Raw genomic sequence first — 19128 nt, forward strand, 5'->3', positions numbered from 1 at the left:
ACTTCCTTACAGAAAGGGTTGTTAAGCACTGGAATAGGCTCCCCAGGGAGGTGGTTGAGTCACCATTCCTGGATGTGTTTAAAAACTGTTTGGATGTGGTGCTCAGGGACGTGATTTAGCAGAGTGTTGTTAGAGTTAGGGTAGAATGGTCAGGTGATGGTTGGACTCAATGATCTTTAAGGTCTTTTTCAACCTGAGTGATTCTATGATTCTATGATTTTATTTTTCACTTAAGTTTGCGGTTCATTATTTTTTTCGTGTTCATTGAAGTGGAAGCTGCATGTGTAACAGTTGCATTCACGAGAAATTTGACCAAGTTTTGTGTGCTATATGAGGATTTTTATGCTTTTTTCAAGAACACAATTTTTTTTTAAAATACTGTAATTCCATGCAGACTCAATTGCTGTTTGAGTATCTCAATTTCTCTCTTAGATAACGAAAACATAACTCTCAGCATTTATGTAGGGATTTGTTCATATTGCTTACAATCAAATCAGGATGATGATGAACAATGTTATTAAATATTTTACTTAAGTTTCCCCGGTCAAATGTCAATTCCACTGAACATTAATAACCAGCATTAGAACAAAAAGACATAGAAAAGATACATTTTTGTTTATAGTTTATTATAATATGAGAAAAAAAATAAAAGAAATCAAAGAAAACATTTCACGGAGCACCATACTGTAACAAAATTTTGCTGGTTCTCCTATAAAGTGTATTTTTGACATTTAAACAATGACACTTATAATCAGTACACACAGGCATCTACACCTCAGAAATGTTGTTAATGGCCCTAAAGAGACTCCCCTCCTTTCAAACACACAGACACCAAGGTGCACAGAGGAATGCCAGTGTGAGAGCATCTGAACACCAACTGAGTCAATTACTCTTTTGTTAGTGCTCTTCATAAACACACAAGCATTCAGGTTTCACCCCAGTCTCTCTTCTTTGAAGTCTCTGCATTGGGTCCATAGGTAACTGAACATGGATCCAGCACTGACATGGTGTAGAATTGAACAAAACTGGCCAGTATTCCCTACCTGATATCTCTTATTGCTTTGGTTATAGTGAATGAAAGTCTGAACCATTAAACCTATACTCCACATCACAGAAAAGCCACTTTCACACATACAGAAACATAACCTCCATCCCTGCACACCTCAGTGAATCACTGATATCTTTCTGAGAAGCTTTAAGGGTTTTCCCACCAAGATCACCTTCATACAAATGGTAGCATTTTCTAAGTGTTCAGACAGTTGTTTAACAACATGTTTTGGAATATCTTTCCTTCTTTTTAAAGGACAGGACATCTTTCCTGCTGCCTTAAATTTATGTCATTGTCTACACAAGCAACAGCAAAATGCTACTGTTTTCTGTACAAAATGTTTTACATTCATTTTATACAGTGCTAAGTAATGATGCTAAGCACAGAACAACGTAGAACGATAGTCCAGAATGGCTTATTTACCTTGCTCAAAAAGAAAAAGTACTGGAAGATTCCCATACTAATATCGAGGCACATTATTAGAGCCTCTATTACAAACGCTAGTCTTCCAGAATACTTTCAGGCACCTATTTGGCAAGCGATTGCTCAATAAGTACGTCATACTGAAGCACCGTGAGTAATGTGGTTTAGCGCCCTCAAATAGTGAGAGTAAGAGATAGAAGTAAATCCAACCTCACAGTAGACTAGACTAATGATGAAACAGGATACTAACAAGGTAGCAAACTTTCTGCCTGGATACAAAATAGCCCACAGTTACCTGACAATTTCATGTATCTGATATGCCTCCTCTTCTTTCATCAACTACTGAAAATGTATAAAGCTTAATTTCAAACCTTTCCTAAAAGATATTTCAATCTTGCCAAGAAAAAGTTGAAGACCTTGTGCGTCTATCATACACATACAGAACATATTTTTTACTCTAAGCCTATTTCTTTTTGAAATATTTCCCTTGCTTACTGACTGCAAATTTTCTGGGGAAGTTTAAGCATTTACAAAACGTATTTCTGTCTTGATATTCATTGAGGCTTAACCATCTTTAAGTTTTGGGCTGAGTAAAGCATTCATGTTGCCAAGAAAGAAATTAAGTTATTGTGTATTTTTTCTTGTGGAAAATCCTTGTGGATTTCCCATTTAGAGCAGCCAATTTCATAATTCTTTTATACTGTGTGATCAACAGGCATCTATGAATAGCAAGATGCTGCACTAAGGCAAAATAACAGAAATCCAAAAGGAAAAAGAAAATGGACTTGAAAATTAAATGGAACTTTAGGTATGCAAAGAGGTATTAACTAATTGAATAACTAAGTCAGACTCCCTTCTCCAAGCTAAAGGTATGTTTTAACGGCTGTGCTAACCATTTCCCACATAAACAGTTGAGATTTCATCTATATGATGAGGAAGAGAAGACAGAAAGAAAAGACTTGCTACTTCGAGTTTTACAAAGGATATGGAGATTTATGAAGTTTCAGATAACTAAGAATATAATAAGGAAAAGATGATGTGCTGGGTACACCAATGCATGCTTTCACTTGGACTAATATCCGCAGCTCTATCCACCTGAGTAAAAGAACAGTGTAGCAAAAACAGAAGATTCAGAAAAAGGCAAAGAATATGAACCTATACAAGAGTGTGACTTACTATGTGGCTTAAGAAAAAATAAGCCAAATGTAAAACAATATGTAAATTTCTATGTGAAGAATGTAAGCACTGACATATAAAAGAAAACTTGGGATCATTGTTTTTATACCTTTCTAACATACAAGAGCAGGAGATAAGAATGACTTCTGAGCAGCTAATTCAAATCTTAAAATGAGGTTTGATTTTAGAATACCTACTTCGAGAAATAGCTAGGTCTCATAATTCTGGATTAGCCTATCTCATAGAGATAAGGAGACATCAGTGATCACATTAGATATGACAAAACCAATAACATCTGAAAATAACAAAAATTCCAGAAGAAATTATTGCACCTTCACCTGAAGCATCTAATACAGTCAGAGGCAGGACACTAGATTCAATAAATCAAGGAGTTTGGCTATGTCACTACTTTTATAATATTAGATTTTAAAAGTTCAGTGATATACCACATTTAGGCGTGAGGACGAATAACAATCTCTCACGCTGAGAAATAAGTTACAGTAACATTAATGAATGGAAGGACAGTATGATTGTTATTACTGGCCTTAGACACCACTTATACCACCTGTATACATATACATACATATGCATACATACAAACATACAATGCATATTTATGTGCATACATACATGTATACATAAACACACACATACTCTTTCTGAGAAACTAGGCTCACCAGAAGGCCTGAAGAGCATTCTGTATACCCTTCTTCTGATACACTTTGCCAGGTCGTATAAGCACGTTTAACTTCAATGGTCTCCAGAAGAAAATATAAGAAAGGGAAGTTTGAACCAGAAAACAGTAGAACTCACTCATGTTACTGTCATTATTTTAGATCTGTACTTGAAAATACATTTCTAAAGGCCTTCTTAATTGGCTAACTTGACCGAAAACCAAGCAAAAAGAAATACACAACATTAAAGAGACATTCTAAAAATTAAAATATTTATGCATTTTTTGTTTTTTCATATGTTAGTACTAATACATCATCTTCCTGATAATTGGCAGGTTGAGAAATTAAAGGAACTAATTTGATATTTACCCTGTTTACCTGTTTCATGTTTATGTCAAAGCTGAGAAAATACTTGATAGTCTGTCTCCTCTTATGAGCTTTCATGTCTAAGCTCTAACAGGTTAGCTAATTGTAAACATGTCCTTTTATCAGGCTTAATGAAAATTTTAGTTTTTAATATACGTAAATTTAATGTCTACTCTAAATTGACATCGTCTCTTAAAACATAATTAAAATATTCCTCAAACCCATTCCTATGAAAATTCTGCCATCTTTCACACTTACTCACGTTTATTCACACTGTTTGTCCTCCTTGTTTTTCTGAGAAGAGACTTGAGAGCACTAGTGAAACAAACACAGACTACTGTCTCATCCAAGAGCAGAAGAGCAGCTCATTAATTTTGAGGTTGCAAACTACTTAACTTTCAGCTAAACTAATCTAGCTATAAACTAATTGCAAGTATCTACTACAGCAAAAATCAGGTTGACTACATTTAACAGGTTAAGGGACAGATAGTTTTTCATTTCAGTGAGGTAAAGTATGTTGTATAAAAGATTCCCCATCCCCAAAATGCATCTGTGTGGTCATTAACTCAAATAAAAATAAAACTAAAATTAAAACAAAACAAAACAAAACAACAACAAAAAAAGAGAGAAATAAGTTATTTTTAAAAAATCTAAAAATGAAGCAACCTTTAAATTTAGTTCTAGACAGAAAGAGTTCAAGGGAGAACAGAAAGAGAGAGAATGAGAGAATATTGATAAATGTATGCTGCTGCCAGCTCTTAGAACCAGGAGATGGCATCAACGGAGTTTTGTCTCATGATACCAATACTAGATGGCTCTTGCTGTCTTGCTACAAATAGTCCAAGTTTTTAGTTTTCAACGTGGATCATAATGGGCTTAGTTGATCATCTTTCTCTTTTTGGTACAACTTCAAAGATTTTAATATCTCTCTCAGCAGGCATAGGCCTACCTATTGGATGCAAACATATAGATAGAATTGCATCATTAATATGCTGTGCAGAGATGTCCATAGAGAGTACAAATACCAACATACACATACAATGTTTCATCTTGATCATGTGCATGCACAATGCATTGCATGATGGTTCACGTAGTCTCTAAACAAGAAAATCTTTACCAAGAGAGGAATGCCACACTCGACTGCATTTCTATGCAAAGTCATTGCAAGACCCTGGATCCTTCAAAATTGCTTGCATTGGCCACAGGAAAGTGAAGAAATGCTATTGATGAAATGCATAGCATTTCCTTTCCACAGACTGTCTTCCAGGCAGCAAGGCTTCCAGTTCACCCCAGCATCGATGTTTCACAAGATGGGTTCCTCCAGGAGACAAATCTTACCTCATCTCTCTTCCTGCACACCAGCAACACGTTTCCTCCAGAGCCTCTTCACCTTTTCTGTCCCATAGGGAGTGCAGGAGTGGGATTCTTTTCTTACAATAATGGTTATGTGAGTTGGTTCATCATTTTCTTTTCCTAGTTCAACCTTGTTATCAATTGTGTTCTCCTGCAATCATCTAAAGGCCTTATTCAAGCCAGCATATATTTTCTTAATTCCCTTTTACATCACCATAAAGGGACACATCTGTTGACATATCTTCTGTAGAGAATGGATTTCATCTTTTGCTGAAGTTTTGCTCCAACCAAAGACGAACCTCCTGAAGATTGTAGAAAAAGGGGCCTTTACCTCCCAGGTAGGCGATTTTTTGTCTCTGCACAATGCATACTCGCTCAAATGAAACACCATAGGCCACATTAGCATTGTTGTCCATGCAGTCAGCCACCACTTGACACTGAGGTGGCAAGGAGAAGCGTTCCAGGAGTTGGTAAGCAGCTGCACATCGATCTTCCTGATTCCTGTGCTTCTTAACTTCAAAGGAAGAGGGGGAGATACCAGGAGCAGCCCAGCCATCTGATGGGTGAGCCTCATCGATGTAGACCAACAGAAAGTCAGCCACACCAGAGAACTCTTCCACCAGCTTGCTGAAGGCAGACAGCTGGCTTGTGAACGGTGGTCAAGTAGCTGAGCCGAAATTAACAACCAGTGGCCGCTCAGAGTTGGCAAAATCCAGAAGATGGCACTTGGTCCCACACTTACCACCAACACTCTTCCAGCTGCTACCGCTGCCGTCATTGCCATTGGCTATGTGGATTACACTGGAGTTTGGAGCTTCTCCTCCAAGTTTGACCTGACAACAGAACAAAGAATATTATAGAAAGTTAGCATGATTTCTTACCCAGTATCCTTTATGATTATTGTATTCAAATCAATAAATACCTATTCAAATAGTACTGCAGTTGCTTTAGCATGGGGATTCAGGATTTTTCAAATCTTTAGAAGCATCAGCATCAAAAAGTTCATCTAGTCCACTCCTACTCACAGTACAGGAAAATGTGTCATTCTTGACATGTATACCACTGCATTATTGTTAGAAAATTGGTTCCAGGACCTGTTTTGTCCTGTCTACCATAAACATAGCCCTGTGAACTCTTCTATGTTTGCAGACTCTAACTTGCCTTCAGGTAGACTACCTTCTGTTTCTTCCAACTTTTTTCCTGTGACAATTACTTCACTAGTTCCACAAGTTAAACCTGTTTATACATTCCAAATATTTGCTTTTTCCATCATAACTGTTTTGGAAAAACAGTAAACTATCGACTAAGAGATAGCTAATGAGCTGTTGTAGTGCCTCGCTTTCATTTTTCACCTTTCTACATTTCCCTCATCATAGACTTGTGTACTTCACCAGCCCAGCCTGAATCTAGTGCTTTGCACTCATCTCCATTGATCAGCATCCCATATTTCTGATTCTTCAGAATCATTCTGCATTAAATTCCTGATCTTCATAGCATATGTTGTGCCTCTCAATTTTGAGAAATTGGAAGATTTTGTATATGTGTTCTCTTCCATCCTGCAGTCCAGAAATGAAAATATTCAGAGTAGCAAACAGAAGAGACATCTCTGCAGACACACACTGAACACATCATTCTGTTTTGACAGTGAACCGTTGATAACAGCGCTCTTCAAATCACTCAATTAGTGATCAAGTGATTAATTCCCTTCTATTGCAGTGCTTCTCTAGAAGATTGGATGAAAACAGAAAGAAAAGGGGAAAGTTTTGATGACAGCTCAAGTGAGATGAAGTAAAAGTTAGTTGTTCTCAGACCTAATCCCAGAAATAATTCGGATCCAACAGGCAATTGTGAAATCCAGCAAGCATTTGTCTGAAATTCCCTTCCTACAAAGACAGAACATTATCTCTCAGCTGGGATTGCCGGAATATGGTGGTGCCTGCAGAGGGCTCCAAGATCCTTAGCTGATAACTGCATGGAATCACAAAATCTTTCTACAGAAGATAATTAGCTTTAATGAGTTCTGCCACGGCAATTCTTATGCATCTGCCCTTAACATCAAGCTCTTGTTTAACTATGCAATTACCCTTTGTTATTTTTCTGTCATTGTCTTTTCCTCCTGTTGATTCTGTATAAAAGTGTTGCTTCAAAGGACACATACAGGCCAAATTCTGAAGTTCTTAATTCTTCATTCACTTCCTTTCGAAGCCACGCTCCAGATGAAATGAATAGAAGTTATCACTGAATGAGAACTGTGTAAAATGTGATTAAATTACTGATTTAGGGTACATTTTTAATCTATATTACATTGTAGGGTATTCTGATGAGTCAGATATAGTAAGAAGCTGAGTTAACAGGTGAGTACTTAACAGATATATTTGCTGCTCCACACAGATATAGAGGCAAGTACCTTGTAGATACTGGATCCTGCATTTCTCCCGAGAATCTTGACTAAACTGGGCAAGATTAGTTATTCATGACTCCGCATTATTTCATCAGAATAGCAATTGAATCAGAATCTAACCAAAGCAGATTTTGTAAGACTCTCCTTTTAATGACACCAGAATTTACAATTACATGAGAAAGTCCCACAGTATGTTAGTGCAGGATATAAATATAATTTCCACTGTTTTCTGTGGAGCAAATGGAGATGCAAATGTGATGCCATGTAGTCAAAGTTCAGTAAGAGAGAGAACAATGGAAGGCCAAGCATGTAGTGATGACACCTCTGGAAATAGATGTGCAGCTGCACTGCAGCCAAGGGGAGTAAGTGCTGCCCCAAGAAAGAGCAGCCCTCCATGGCCCCTGTGCATCATGCACTGTCTGCTAGGGCCAATTAGAAAAAAAAAAAAAAAAAAAAAGTTAAAAAAATAGGCTTGGAAACAAGCAAATTTTGAAATAAATGAATTTAAGATCTGTTGTGTGAGTGGGCTCTCCATTGATCTCAAGGAAGGAAAAAGGTTGTATCTCAATTCTTCTCAATTGAATAAATCATCTCTCTGGAGAGAGGCAGATTCAGACACTCAGACTGTAGTGTTTGTCCGTGTTACAAGAGACAACTTCCAGCATCTAAGAGGTGCTATACTTCATTACAGGTAGTAAATACTCTTCTGCAGAGCTGTTGAACATTTCATTTCTCTCTACCATTATATGCAGTAAGATAGGTAAAGCAGAAGTCTGTGTAGAAAGATCAGATATAAGCAAAAAATACAAAGGTCAAGATCATCTGTAAATGATCCTATCATTCTAAGGGTTGCATTCATCCACAAGCCAGATAGACAGTTCCACAGTTTAAGCTGACAATTTCCAAAAAACATAACATCTGCACAGACCCTAGATTCCCCTTACCTAGAAAGCTTAACCATTCTTACACTACCAAGCAATTGATTTTTCAAGGCTGAGTTGCCCAAAATCCATCTTTTGAGCAAAGTATGACAAGTGCTGTTGTCTGTGCTGCTGCACCCACTCAATGGATAAATAATGGACCTCAGTATTAAAGAGCATGTGCTCAATCAGTCAAGGAAAAGAAGTAATTACATGTGATTTGTCTCATAAATCACAATTGAACAACACACTTTCAGTTCCTGTTATATGCCAGCACTTTTCAAAAGAAGAAAATAAAGGCAAAAAGGACAGAAGCAAGTACAACTGAGCAGCAAACAGAGTTGCTCAGGAGACAAGAAACTTTTGAGCAAACTGTTCCTCTGACTCTTCGGATTCTATTTTGACAACGCTATTATGACCAAAAATACTCTAACCAACACTAAAATCTTTAACTGAGAAACCACAGTCTTTTCCTTAATCATATTTTTGCAGAAAGAGAGGCTAAATATTCTAAGTTCCTCATTACCAACTCTTTGCTCAGGCCTACCTGAGCAAATGCTTCTTCTCCTAGGGAAGTTTGCAAATCATGAAAGAACAGACTAACAAAACAACTCCAATTGAGCACCAATGTATGAATGCCCTTCAACTACTATTTAACAGTGATTCCAATAACTGTAATGCATTTCACTCTTCTCCAACGATGCATGCTTGTGTCCTGCCTACCGTATTTCTTACTGTCAAAAAAACAGGTAGGTTTAGGAAATTAGGTAGAAATATATCATCTGCCACCTTACAGCAGTTTTTCTTCATTTCCCACAGCCATGAAGTGAGTCTCATGGCCGTAGGTTACCTATCGTGTTAATTTTTGTTTCTAGGAGTTCTTGTGTTGTTTATTTTTTCCTCTTAATGAGACATCCTTGCCAAGAGGGTATTCACAAGGCATTTTCTGCTCTTGTAGAAGAGTAATTAGGTCGGTGCCTTGTTCCATGCCAGTGTCAGGCACTCCAAAAAACAGCCCTGCCCAGTCGTTAATGCTCAAACACAAGCAGCGGTATCTCCACTAATTGGTCTTGATGAAGCGCTGACGTTCCCAAAAGAACTCTTTATTTCACCAGGCTCGGGAACCGATTGACACAGGATGACAATATCATCCTGGCTGATCATCTGCACTGTGGGCTTGGTTGTCTTCTTTGTTGTTATTTATTGAAAGAAAAAATAGCTCTTGGAAAAGAAAATCAACACAATGGGAAAATAAACAAAAAAGCCATGTATTCAGCCAAACCGCTTTTGAAATCTTACACAAAGGCAGGCAAAATATATATTCTGAGAAACAAATTAACAGAATATCCCTCACACGCAATCCAGCTTTTCTATAATCACGTACTTATGTGTGTGATGATTCGAGCACTGAGCTGGAGCGTTCTGGACAGCAGACAGAGGTGGAAACCAGGCCACCTGTCCCTGCAAAACACATGTCCAGCACGCGTGCAAGCCAGCCTGGCCCTAAAGAACTGACTCACATTGTTAGGGTGAATTTTGTGTTTGCTTGAGAGTCTTGGTACTGCATCTCCACCTCTGAATGCAGAGAGAGTAAAAGGGAGCAAGGTTGTTGATGTTTAACATGCAGACAGAAAAATGAAGGAGACTTACATGCAAGAAAACTCTGTTCATAAACTACAGGCTAAAAATAGTACATACTGCTAGCTTTGTTGTTCATGTTCCATGAGAATAAGAAAAGCCCAATAGACAGAATATGACCTCCTCATTTACCTTTTCTGTTTTGTTGTTTTGCTTTTATCAGCTTTAGCATAACTCTTTTTGAGATTCTGTGCACTGAAATATGGCTTTCATTCCCTGCATGAGAGATTTTCAAACAGTTTGGCAGACCCATGAGGCTGTGTCAAACCCCTAAAGAAAATAGGTGTTGCCAGACAATTAGCAGTCTGTGATATTAGCCATTTAAATACAGACGTGCTGTGCTTGGGACTGGAGTCCAGCAGTTGGTTATGAACTTAATCCCTGGAGTTTTTTGCTCTTTTTCATATTCCATGCTTTCCTTTGATTTGTTTCCATTCAGCTAAGCAAAGCCTCCAAATAGCCTGATATTTCTCAGCACTTCATCCAAATAATAATCAGACCCTGGCTGCAGAAGTATACATATTATTATTTTTGCTTTCTCTTCTTACGTGTCTCAGAGTTTTGCAGTGGCTAAAATTTACTGGAGGTTCTTGTTTGGACCAGTGTTCAGGAATGGGAACTCTTCATTTATCATGGGGAATTTGCTTTAAGATACTTGAGTACCTGAACTGGGGAGCAGAGATTGAAATTTACTAGAGTTACTCCAGAGTCCAGAGTCTTTATTTAGGTTCAGGTGTGTGAAACTGAGGGAGGAAAGTGGGAGACAAATTAAAAGGTAACAGTCCAGATAAAAATAAATAGTCAAACAATGCCCTCTTTATTTAAAAACTACCAGTCCCAGAAAGGAGTATGCATGGCAAAAGGAAAGTATAAAGGAGCTTTTTGCCTTACATTCTCATAAAGAAAAAGAAAATTCTATTTCCCCTGATCAGAGAGACTATAGCAATCTTCCCTATAGCTTATGATCCCCTAAAGATAGGAGCATGGCCCATGACATTTTATCCTCTGGGGCAACTGTCCACCTGTGTGCCACAAGCTGCCCTTACTGACCCTACCTACAGATGCCAGAGGCCTGCACTGACCGGCTGGTTAACCAGCACTGTCTGGGTAGCAGGCAAACAGGAGACATTTGACATTACTTTGAAGGATTATTCATTCCTCAGCTTTAGCAGTGTGTGAACTCACAGTAGTGATTTTGCTGGAGAGGCAGAGCTTAGGTGCAAGGACTGGGTATGATTTTTTCTAATGATGCACACTAGCTAATTGTCATATATATATATATATCTTAAGGTCAAATGGGTGCTTCCAGAAAGTTTCGCAAAAACATAAGCAGTCTTTTCAATCAGTTCAAGTGAGGACTTTTCCTACATAAGGGTGAAAGCAGAAAACTGTACAGATTTAGGAAATTGTTGGACCCTCAAAATAAAATGGGTAGAACTTGCATGCAGAGCAAGAGTCATCATATTTCTTCTCCTATCCTTTGTCTGCCTTGAATGTTTAAACTGCAAGCTCCTTGGGACAAACTCCCTGCTGCTCTTGTTTAGGACATCATCTAGCACAATGACTCCCTGATCTAGGCTGGTCCCTAACCACTTTTATAATAAACATGATTAAATATTAATAAAAATGACAATGTTTTAATAATAATGACAGTGACGAGCCCAAACCCTGTAGAATTTATGTTCCAAACACTGCAGGAAAGGTTTTAATTGTGGATTTGTTTTGTTTTTCATTTCTTTCACGATTGTTTTTATTTGAAAATGTCAATGAAAACAATTCTGCTAACTCTGAAGATCATAAAGACAGTAAAAGCTTTTAATACCACACAGTGTCTAGCCCTAAACCCTGAAACTACACAACACCCACCCTTTAGGAGAGCATTTATTTCACAATTTGTCTTTATGACTGTCAACTGCAGAGAAAGACACTTCCTTACTTTAAAAAAAGTATATAAATTATGTCTTTCTTCCAATCAAAAAAGATCATCAAAATGCAAAGAGATACTGGACAGCAAAAGAGCAAGTAAAAGACACATCTTTCTGTTACCTTCACATCCTTCTTTTTGATAATGTTGCACAGCATGCACTTAACGTCTCAAAAGTTGACCCTTTGCCATTCTGTCCTCTTTTGCATACATTTTTGGGCTTTTTTTAAACAATAGGAGTGCCTGTTAGGCAGGCAGAAGTAGTGAAAAGTAATTTAACTGTGCCCTCCTGAAGTTAGGAAGATCTCGATGGGCCCGAAGCAGAGGTGGGCCTGTGTTCTGAGGCTGGGACCTTCTGCCAGAACCCCCATCCCTGCTGAGCTTGCAATGCCAGCACTCACTGTTGGCCCTTTCTAAAGGTAATGGAAAGTTGTACAACTACACATACATATCTGTTACCATCCCCTTATGAAGATACAACCCTGCCAATCATTTGAGTGCATCAGGAAGATGCCACTGAGAAAAAATTCCTGGCAGAGAGCCTCCTCTTGACAAACTACTACAAACTTCTAAGGTGAAGAATAGAAAGGATTTCCTCTAGGGTAGCCTTACAGGTCTGTGTTGGGGACCAGAAATAGAAACTGCATTGCCAAAACAGTAAGCTTGCATCAGGTACTGGAAAACAGCCCAGCACAAGACTTAACCATGGGCACTACTGCACTCATTTTAAAAACAGCTTAGATAACAATTTCTCACCTTTAGAACCATCGAAATGGGTTTCATACCAGTACTAAATGAAGCATGGAATTTACTAGGTGAAAAAAAATATATTAAAAGTAAATACAATATTCTTTTCAAAATGTCTCTATGTTTTCCTCTGGAAATTTCTAAGATACATAACGCAGTGTATGTGCTCTAGGCTAGAACAGATGCTTCACTGCATTTGTATAGATGAAACCATACAATTCGTGCAGAAGATATTCTAACACACTCTCAAAACTTTTGTTTTTACTCTCTTAGCAGTGGGTGTGCATGCACCCATATCTACATGTGTGTACAGGTATATACACGTGTGTGTATAAATATGTGGAGAAATGGAAGTGGACTGTCTTCTGTAAGAGCAAATTTATATCCATGCTTTGCATTTGTACACATACCTATGTACAGGTATAGAGACAGATACATGTGCATATACATCTGTACAATAGAAAAATGTATGAATGTGTAAATACCTATACACAGATGCATACAATATTTTCTCTTCAGGAGTCAATCATCTTGTTTTTTGTAGATAACAAAGCACAGCAGTAAATTTGAAAAATAATAGCTAAACAAAATAGTAGCACCCTTCCAGTTAAATAAAGTTAACATAATTTGTCTACTAGCTCTATTTATCTCTTATGACAACTAATTTGATCCTAATGACTCCCTTATTGTAATGTAAGACATGCTTGCCTCTTGGGAAAGGATAGAAAGAGAAGGTTCCTTAAATGACAAAGATGTTGCGATGTGGACAATACCAGCACTGAGTATGACAGATACTGAACTTCAGGGCTAAGGAAGTAAAAAGAGATATATTAATCTTTGATAAAATTCACATGAGAAATCAAAGATAAATAAGACCAGTCACTTTTATTCTGATTGGACAGTAAAATGTAGGGAAAATAAATTAAATAAAGTGTCATTAAAAGAGAATATAGAAAACATTCCATACACAAAACATCAAACTATGCATTGTTTATCCACTGAGGATATTAAAATTTTCAGCTGTTGCTAAGTAATCTTGCCTCTTAAATAAGTGCCTTAACCAAAAAATCGTGTGTAGCCATACTTAGGAAGAACAAAAAAAAAGAACAAAAGGAAGTTCAAATTTGGGTAAGATATTAAAGTTTTTCTGCAGGAGAAAATGCATCAGTATCTTGTTCTCAAATATACTCTAGTTATTCACAACAAATCTCTTGTACTCTAGTTTCTAAACAAAGTCACTCAGTTCTGCATGTGCTCAAGTCAGAGCTCCTTTCTTAGAATAAATTCACTGTTAATCTAGAACCCACTGTATTTACCTACTGATTTTTCTCTGAAATGGCTTTCAGTAAATTTTCCAATAAATACAAATAGACCATGAAGTACTTTTATGCAATATGCTGTGAAAAGTGCTCAGGAAGAATTCTGTGTAAGTCACACAAAACATAGTGCAACCAAGTATAGTTACTGCTCTGATCCAGGCTTCTGCTAAGCTTTGGTCTACTTCATCCATCTTCAGTTCTGCTAATCTAGCCAAAAATCTGTGATTATCTCATTAATATTCCGGAATGGAATGAATTCAAGCACCTGCTTAAGTACTTTGCTAATAGCTGGCTACAGCTAGAAAACTGGAACAATAAGTAATAAAAGTTATGACACAGACTGCACTTAGCTTTACTATTTACTATTTAGTATCTTGATTCCATAATATTTTCATTTCCTACATTGGCTAAGATTAAGATATGAAAACTGGAGAATATCTTTCAGGACTGAGAAAAAGATATTTTAAGGAAAAGATGCTTCATAGGACAATCCAATACATGTCACTACTTCTCACATTTTTTAAACTCTTATGGCATAGGACATTGTACATTTCATATTTTTTCACCTCTACCAACTTCGTAGTAGAGATGACTCTCCTCCTCCAGCTAACATAGCTCCATTTATTCGTCACTTCTATAATTCAATCTCTACAATTATCAATCTCCCCGTGTCAATCAGTGTTTTCCAATAACCTTCTAGCTTTGTGGCCCATAATTCTGTAAAGTAAAAAGGAGCCTTTCCATTATTTGTCAGTCAGTTAGTTTTGTCTTAAGAACAGCGGTCATTAATGCATTATTTACACTTTTTGGAATGAGGTGAGAAAATTTGGTTACATTTATACACATTTTTTTCTGCTGAATTCATTCCAGGGACTGTAGAGATTGATTGGCCTGAGCAATCTATGTCATTTAATAGTGATAAGGAAGATATCTAAGTTCAAGGTACGCATTTCATTGCCAACACCAAAAACAGCACAAACCCACTCTAACCACAACTTCCATTGTTGATGCTAACAGTACTGAGGAAAATGTAAAGTACTACTTTAAGAAAAGTATGGTTTTAAGCAAAACGAGACTGAAGATACTTCATGACTATCTGACTCCCTACCACTCCACACCTTCTGCAGAACTTGGGCCACATACAGGTCAAAATTTTGGGAAGTGGAAATTTGGCTGTTTCAGAGTTGCACTGCTGACATCCTTGTGAGCCTTGTCCAAGTCATGCATTAACTGTCCTGTCTTGCCTCATCTTTAAAATGGTAACAATAGTGTTCACCAACCCATTTAATAAGGCCGCTGAAAAATCTGCTTCTTAATGTTTGTGAAAAGACTAAAACCAGAAATTAGAAGGGATGGGAGAATAGTGAACTTCAGTATTCAGCATTACTTTATTTGGATAGCCAGCTGGCTGATTCCTAGTGTGGCAATAAGAGGTTGACCCATTTGGCAAAGACTAATGTTATTTATATTTGTCTTATACTGAAAATTAACATCTCTGTGGCTTTGGTTTCAGACTAAGCAGCTTGTATTCTATATCAAAAAGCCAGCAATCACCAGCACCACCAGCTCTTCACTTCTCTAGGTAAAAGTAAATACTGAGAGGATGTGAAAGGGGTCTAGGGGATGAGAGAATACAAAAGTAATTATTTCAAAAGATACAGAGCTATTGTTTGGATAGGACCCCGATGACCTCATGACATCACTAGGTGTGTTAAATTAGATGGTTTAAATAAGACAACACATTAACAGACTAAGTACTGTTTTGGAAGCCACAGGGCTCTGAATCCAGCTCTTCTACTTACTAACTGGGTGGCCTGTTTAAGAAATTTCATCGTTTTGTATCCACTTTCTCAATATATAAAAGGGAGTTATAACCACCGCATGAGACCTGGGCAGTACCAATGGGTAATGTTTGTACAAAACTTTAAAGGGGAAAAAAAAAAAAAACCAACGTTGCATAACTGCTATTAGCATTATTAACTTAAATCACCAGGCAGCTGTCCCTCAGTCAGTCAAATTCATTTTTAATCTCTGACACATCCTCACTGCTTTCAGAAGGTAAAAAGGCTCACTGTTTCATTCCATGCCTAGTTTTACTATTACCTGAATTCTTCTTCCAATCTAAAAATTAATGCATATGTAAGAGAAAATGGTGGTGCAATGATAAAGATTCAGTTTTATCCTTCACACTAATTAAAGCAATTCTATGTTAGGTAGAGAACATCTGAATATCTAGAGCTCTATCTCAAGATGCACTCTTGCATAATCTCCAAGGATCTCACATAGCAAATGACTGACAACTTAAAAAGCGTTTAGAACATTGTACAATTACTCCTATGTGCAGATCTCAAAGTACTTCATAAATATTATTATTCTTACTGTCAGGGAAACTGAGGCACGGCTAAGTGATATGGCAGTGGCTGTTCAAAGAGTGAGTGGCAGATAAGAGCCAGCAGCTCTCCAGTCTCTCAGCTCCAAACTACAAGCACTGCTCCCTTCTACTTTTACCTCTCCCACAAAACTTAACTTCAAACAGGGGGCTCTGTGCAGCGCACGGTGTAATTCCCTTCTTTGCTGACAACAGGGATGCCCAGCGCAGCTGCCCACCCCAACGTGCCGGTGCCGACCCGCACCCACCTGCTTGTAGGCGTCCAGGAGGAAGCTGTTCCAGACGCAGCGCAGCCCCTCCGAGGTCAGCATCCTCCGCCACTCACCGCGCGCAGACTTAGAGCGGCTCAGAAACAGCACCATGTGCTTCAGGAGGATCACAGAGTCATACAGCGCAAGGAAGAGGCAATTGGAGAAAAAGACCGGCAAGATCTGAAGCGTGATCAGCAAATCCACACTTAACAGACCCATCTTCCTTGCTGCTTCTCTTCTGCCGGATGAATTCAGCTCCCTGTTTTGCCCCGTTCTCTCATTTATAGAAGCAAAGTAAAAAGCTTGTTAAAAGCCTCATTAGCCTCTCTCTGTCTCACTCCTCAAAATGAGCAGAGATGGTTAAATATGAGCAGGCTGGTTAAAGCCATAACTGCACGATACTCATTCAACTCAAAGTTGCTTAATTTTCAGAAACTAAGATGTTAACAGAAGTTCTTCCCTTAACTAGGAGACCTCCTGATTTTGCTGAAGAGAGAGGCAGCTGTGCTTCCAGCTCCCTGCAGATACCAAATTTAAGCTGAGATTGTTAATTGTTAACTTTCCAGCGCTATCCCATTGTTTCTCAGCTATTTAAGCACTGAACAGACCTCCCGCTCCTGTGTCAGTAAAGCTAGCTACCAGGTGCTGCAACACTTTTGTTAAAAAAGGTTTATGGACATACAAACTTTCTGTTCCTTACTCCCTTCCTCCTCCCTCTCTTCCCCCCTCCCTCTCTCCGTTCCTGCCTTCCTCCTCTCGCCCTGTCTCTTGCTATCTGCCTATGGTGCAAAGTGCTTTCTCCTCTGGAGTTCTTGCTTGCTTCCCTGAAGCCTTTTATACATTCCCTGGCTAATTGCTGCAATAGAGAAATGAAACCCTAATCTTAGCAAAGATCTTGACGTCAATGTAAAAGAGGGCTTTACTTTGGCCAGAACTGCAGTGAATAGAAAAGTGAAATTCTCAAAACTTTTTTTTTTTTTTCTTAAGAGACAGACAGCAAGGGTGGAACGCTGCTTTGCTTTGAAAAGGAAAGAGGAAAAAAAAAAAACAATATGCTTCTGACTGCTCTTAAGAAATGCTTTCAAAATTTGGAAAAGGTATTTTCATATGACGTGGAAAGTGACACAGAAACGCAGGCTGCTATTGTGGAAGTTGTTGTTCTTTTTTTTTTCCTCATGGCTGTTTTTTTCTTTCCCCTTTTGTCTTTTCCAGGAAGGTATGTGAGGTGATGCATCCCAAGAAAGGGCATATTTATGTACATTTTTCTCCCACCTCCATTAGGTACAGTACATATAGTGTTTAAATATCTTTTTTTACCTTCTTGATATTTAAAAGAAACATAAGTAAACACTCAGAATTGACTTCATTTACTGATATGTAAGAGAAGATGCTAAGAGAAAAAGAAAAAATGAGTCTCCCTATTCAAAAAAAAGTTACATCTTTAAATGCTGTTAATCAGCTGAGCTTTAAAGACTTCAGTATTCCTTATGATAATTATCTACATACTAGTCTAACAAGAATAAGTCATTTTTAGCTATAAGTTGGTTAAACAAACATTTTAAGCCTCCCTTGTAGCCCCATGCTGAATGTTTTTTTTGTTGTTGTTCCTGTTCATTCATTTCTCTTTATTCAACCTCCCCTTCACACCTCACTAAAGTTTAGACCTCTTTCCTTGTGATTATTATGCTAGCGGGTACCATAGAGTTTTTGTTTGTTTGTTTGTTCGGTTTGTTGTTGTTGTTTTTTAGCATGGCTTTGACTTCCTTAGATAAATATTACATTTATTTCCTGTTGCAGACATCCATAATTTTGTTTTTGAGTGGATGTCTTCCCTAGATTCTTATGTGGTCTCTCCTCACCAGACACATTTACCTCCCAAAGATGCAAGCATGATATCTAACCTCTATCAACATACATCTCTGATGAGCAGTGCAAACTTCATTAATGTGTTTTAGTCTTCTTCAGTCATCACTGTCCTTCCACTTCTAGCAACTGCAGAAGGTAAACACCATCAATCTTCTCTATTCTTGGGTCTTTTTCTTTCATCTATTGCAACAGCAGTTGGGCTGCCACTATGTTAGCATGCACCCCTCTAGAAAGGCCACTCTATATCTTGTCTTGTGCTTCCAAAGAAACATTTGTTATAAGTAGCACAATATTAGGCATTTGCAAAAGATACCACTCAGGATATCTTCCAGCAAATGTTTACTCAAAGAAATAACTTTTAAAGGTTATTCACATTAAACCAGTGACCTTTTGCATTACCAGCATAAACAACAACAAAAAAAAAGCATTGTGTTTCTTTCTCAAACTATAACAATTTGTAAGTCAGAATATTGGTGATGACTGTGCTCTGTTGCCACAGATAGGACTGCAACCTCAAATATTTGGCATTATTATTAAAACTTGCAAAAAAAAAAAAAAAGAAAAGAAAAGAGATTATAGGCAGGCATTTATGTACCTCCACAAATGGATGAGGTAGTGCGTTCTTCTCATGTG

At 37.8% G+C, this 19128-nt stretch overlaps 1 protein-coding gene across 1 annotated transcript; it reads right to left on the minus strand.

The window, feature by feature from the left end:
• Positions 1 to 605: 605 nt before the first annotated feature.
• On the minus strand, positions 606 to 17531 carry DIO2 (iodothyronine deiodinase 2). The gene is made up of 2 exons (XM_003206645.4): positions 16627 to 17531; positions 606 to 5873 (listed from the first exon to the last, which is right to left on the minus strand). Exons 1-2 carry the CDS (start codon positions 16846 to 16848, stop codon positions 5235 to 5237), a joined length of 861 nt encoding a protein of 286 aa, XP_003206693.3. The 5' UTR covers positions 16849 to 17531; the 3' UTR covers positions 606 to 5234.
• Between the last annotated feature and the right edge of the window lie 1597 nt (positions 17532 to 19128).

The sequence above is a fragment of the Meleagris gallopavo genome, chromosome 5 (genome assembly GCF_905368555.1).
Source record: "Meleagris gallopavo chromosome 5, MGAL_WU_HG_1.1, whole genome shotgun sequence".
NCBI lineage: Eukaryota > Metazoa > Chordata > Aves > Galliformes > Phasianidae > Meleagris > Meleagris gallopavo.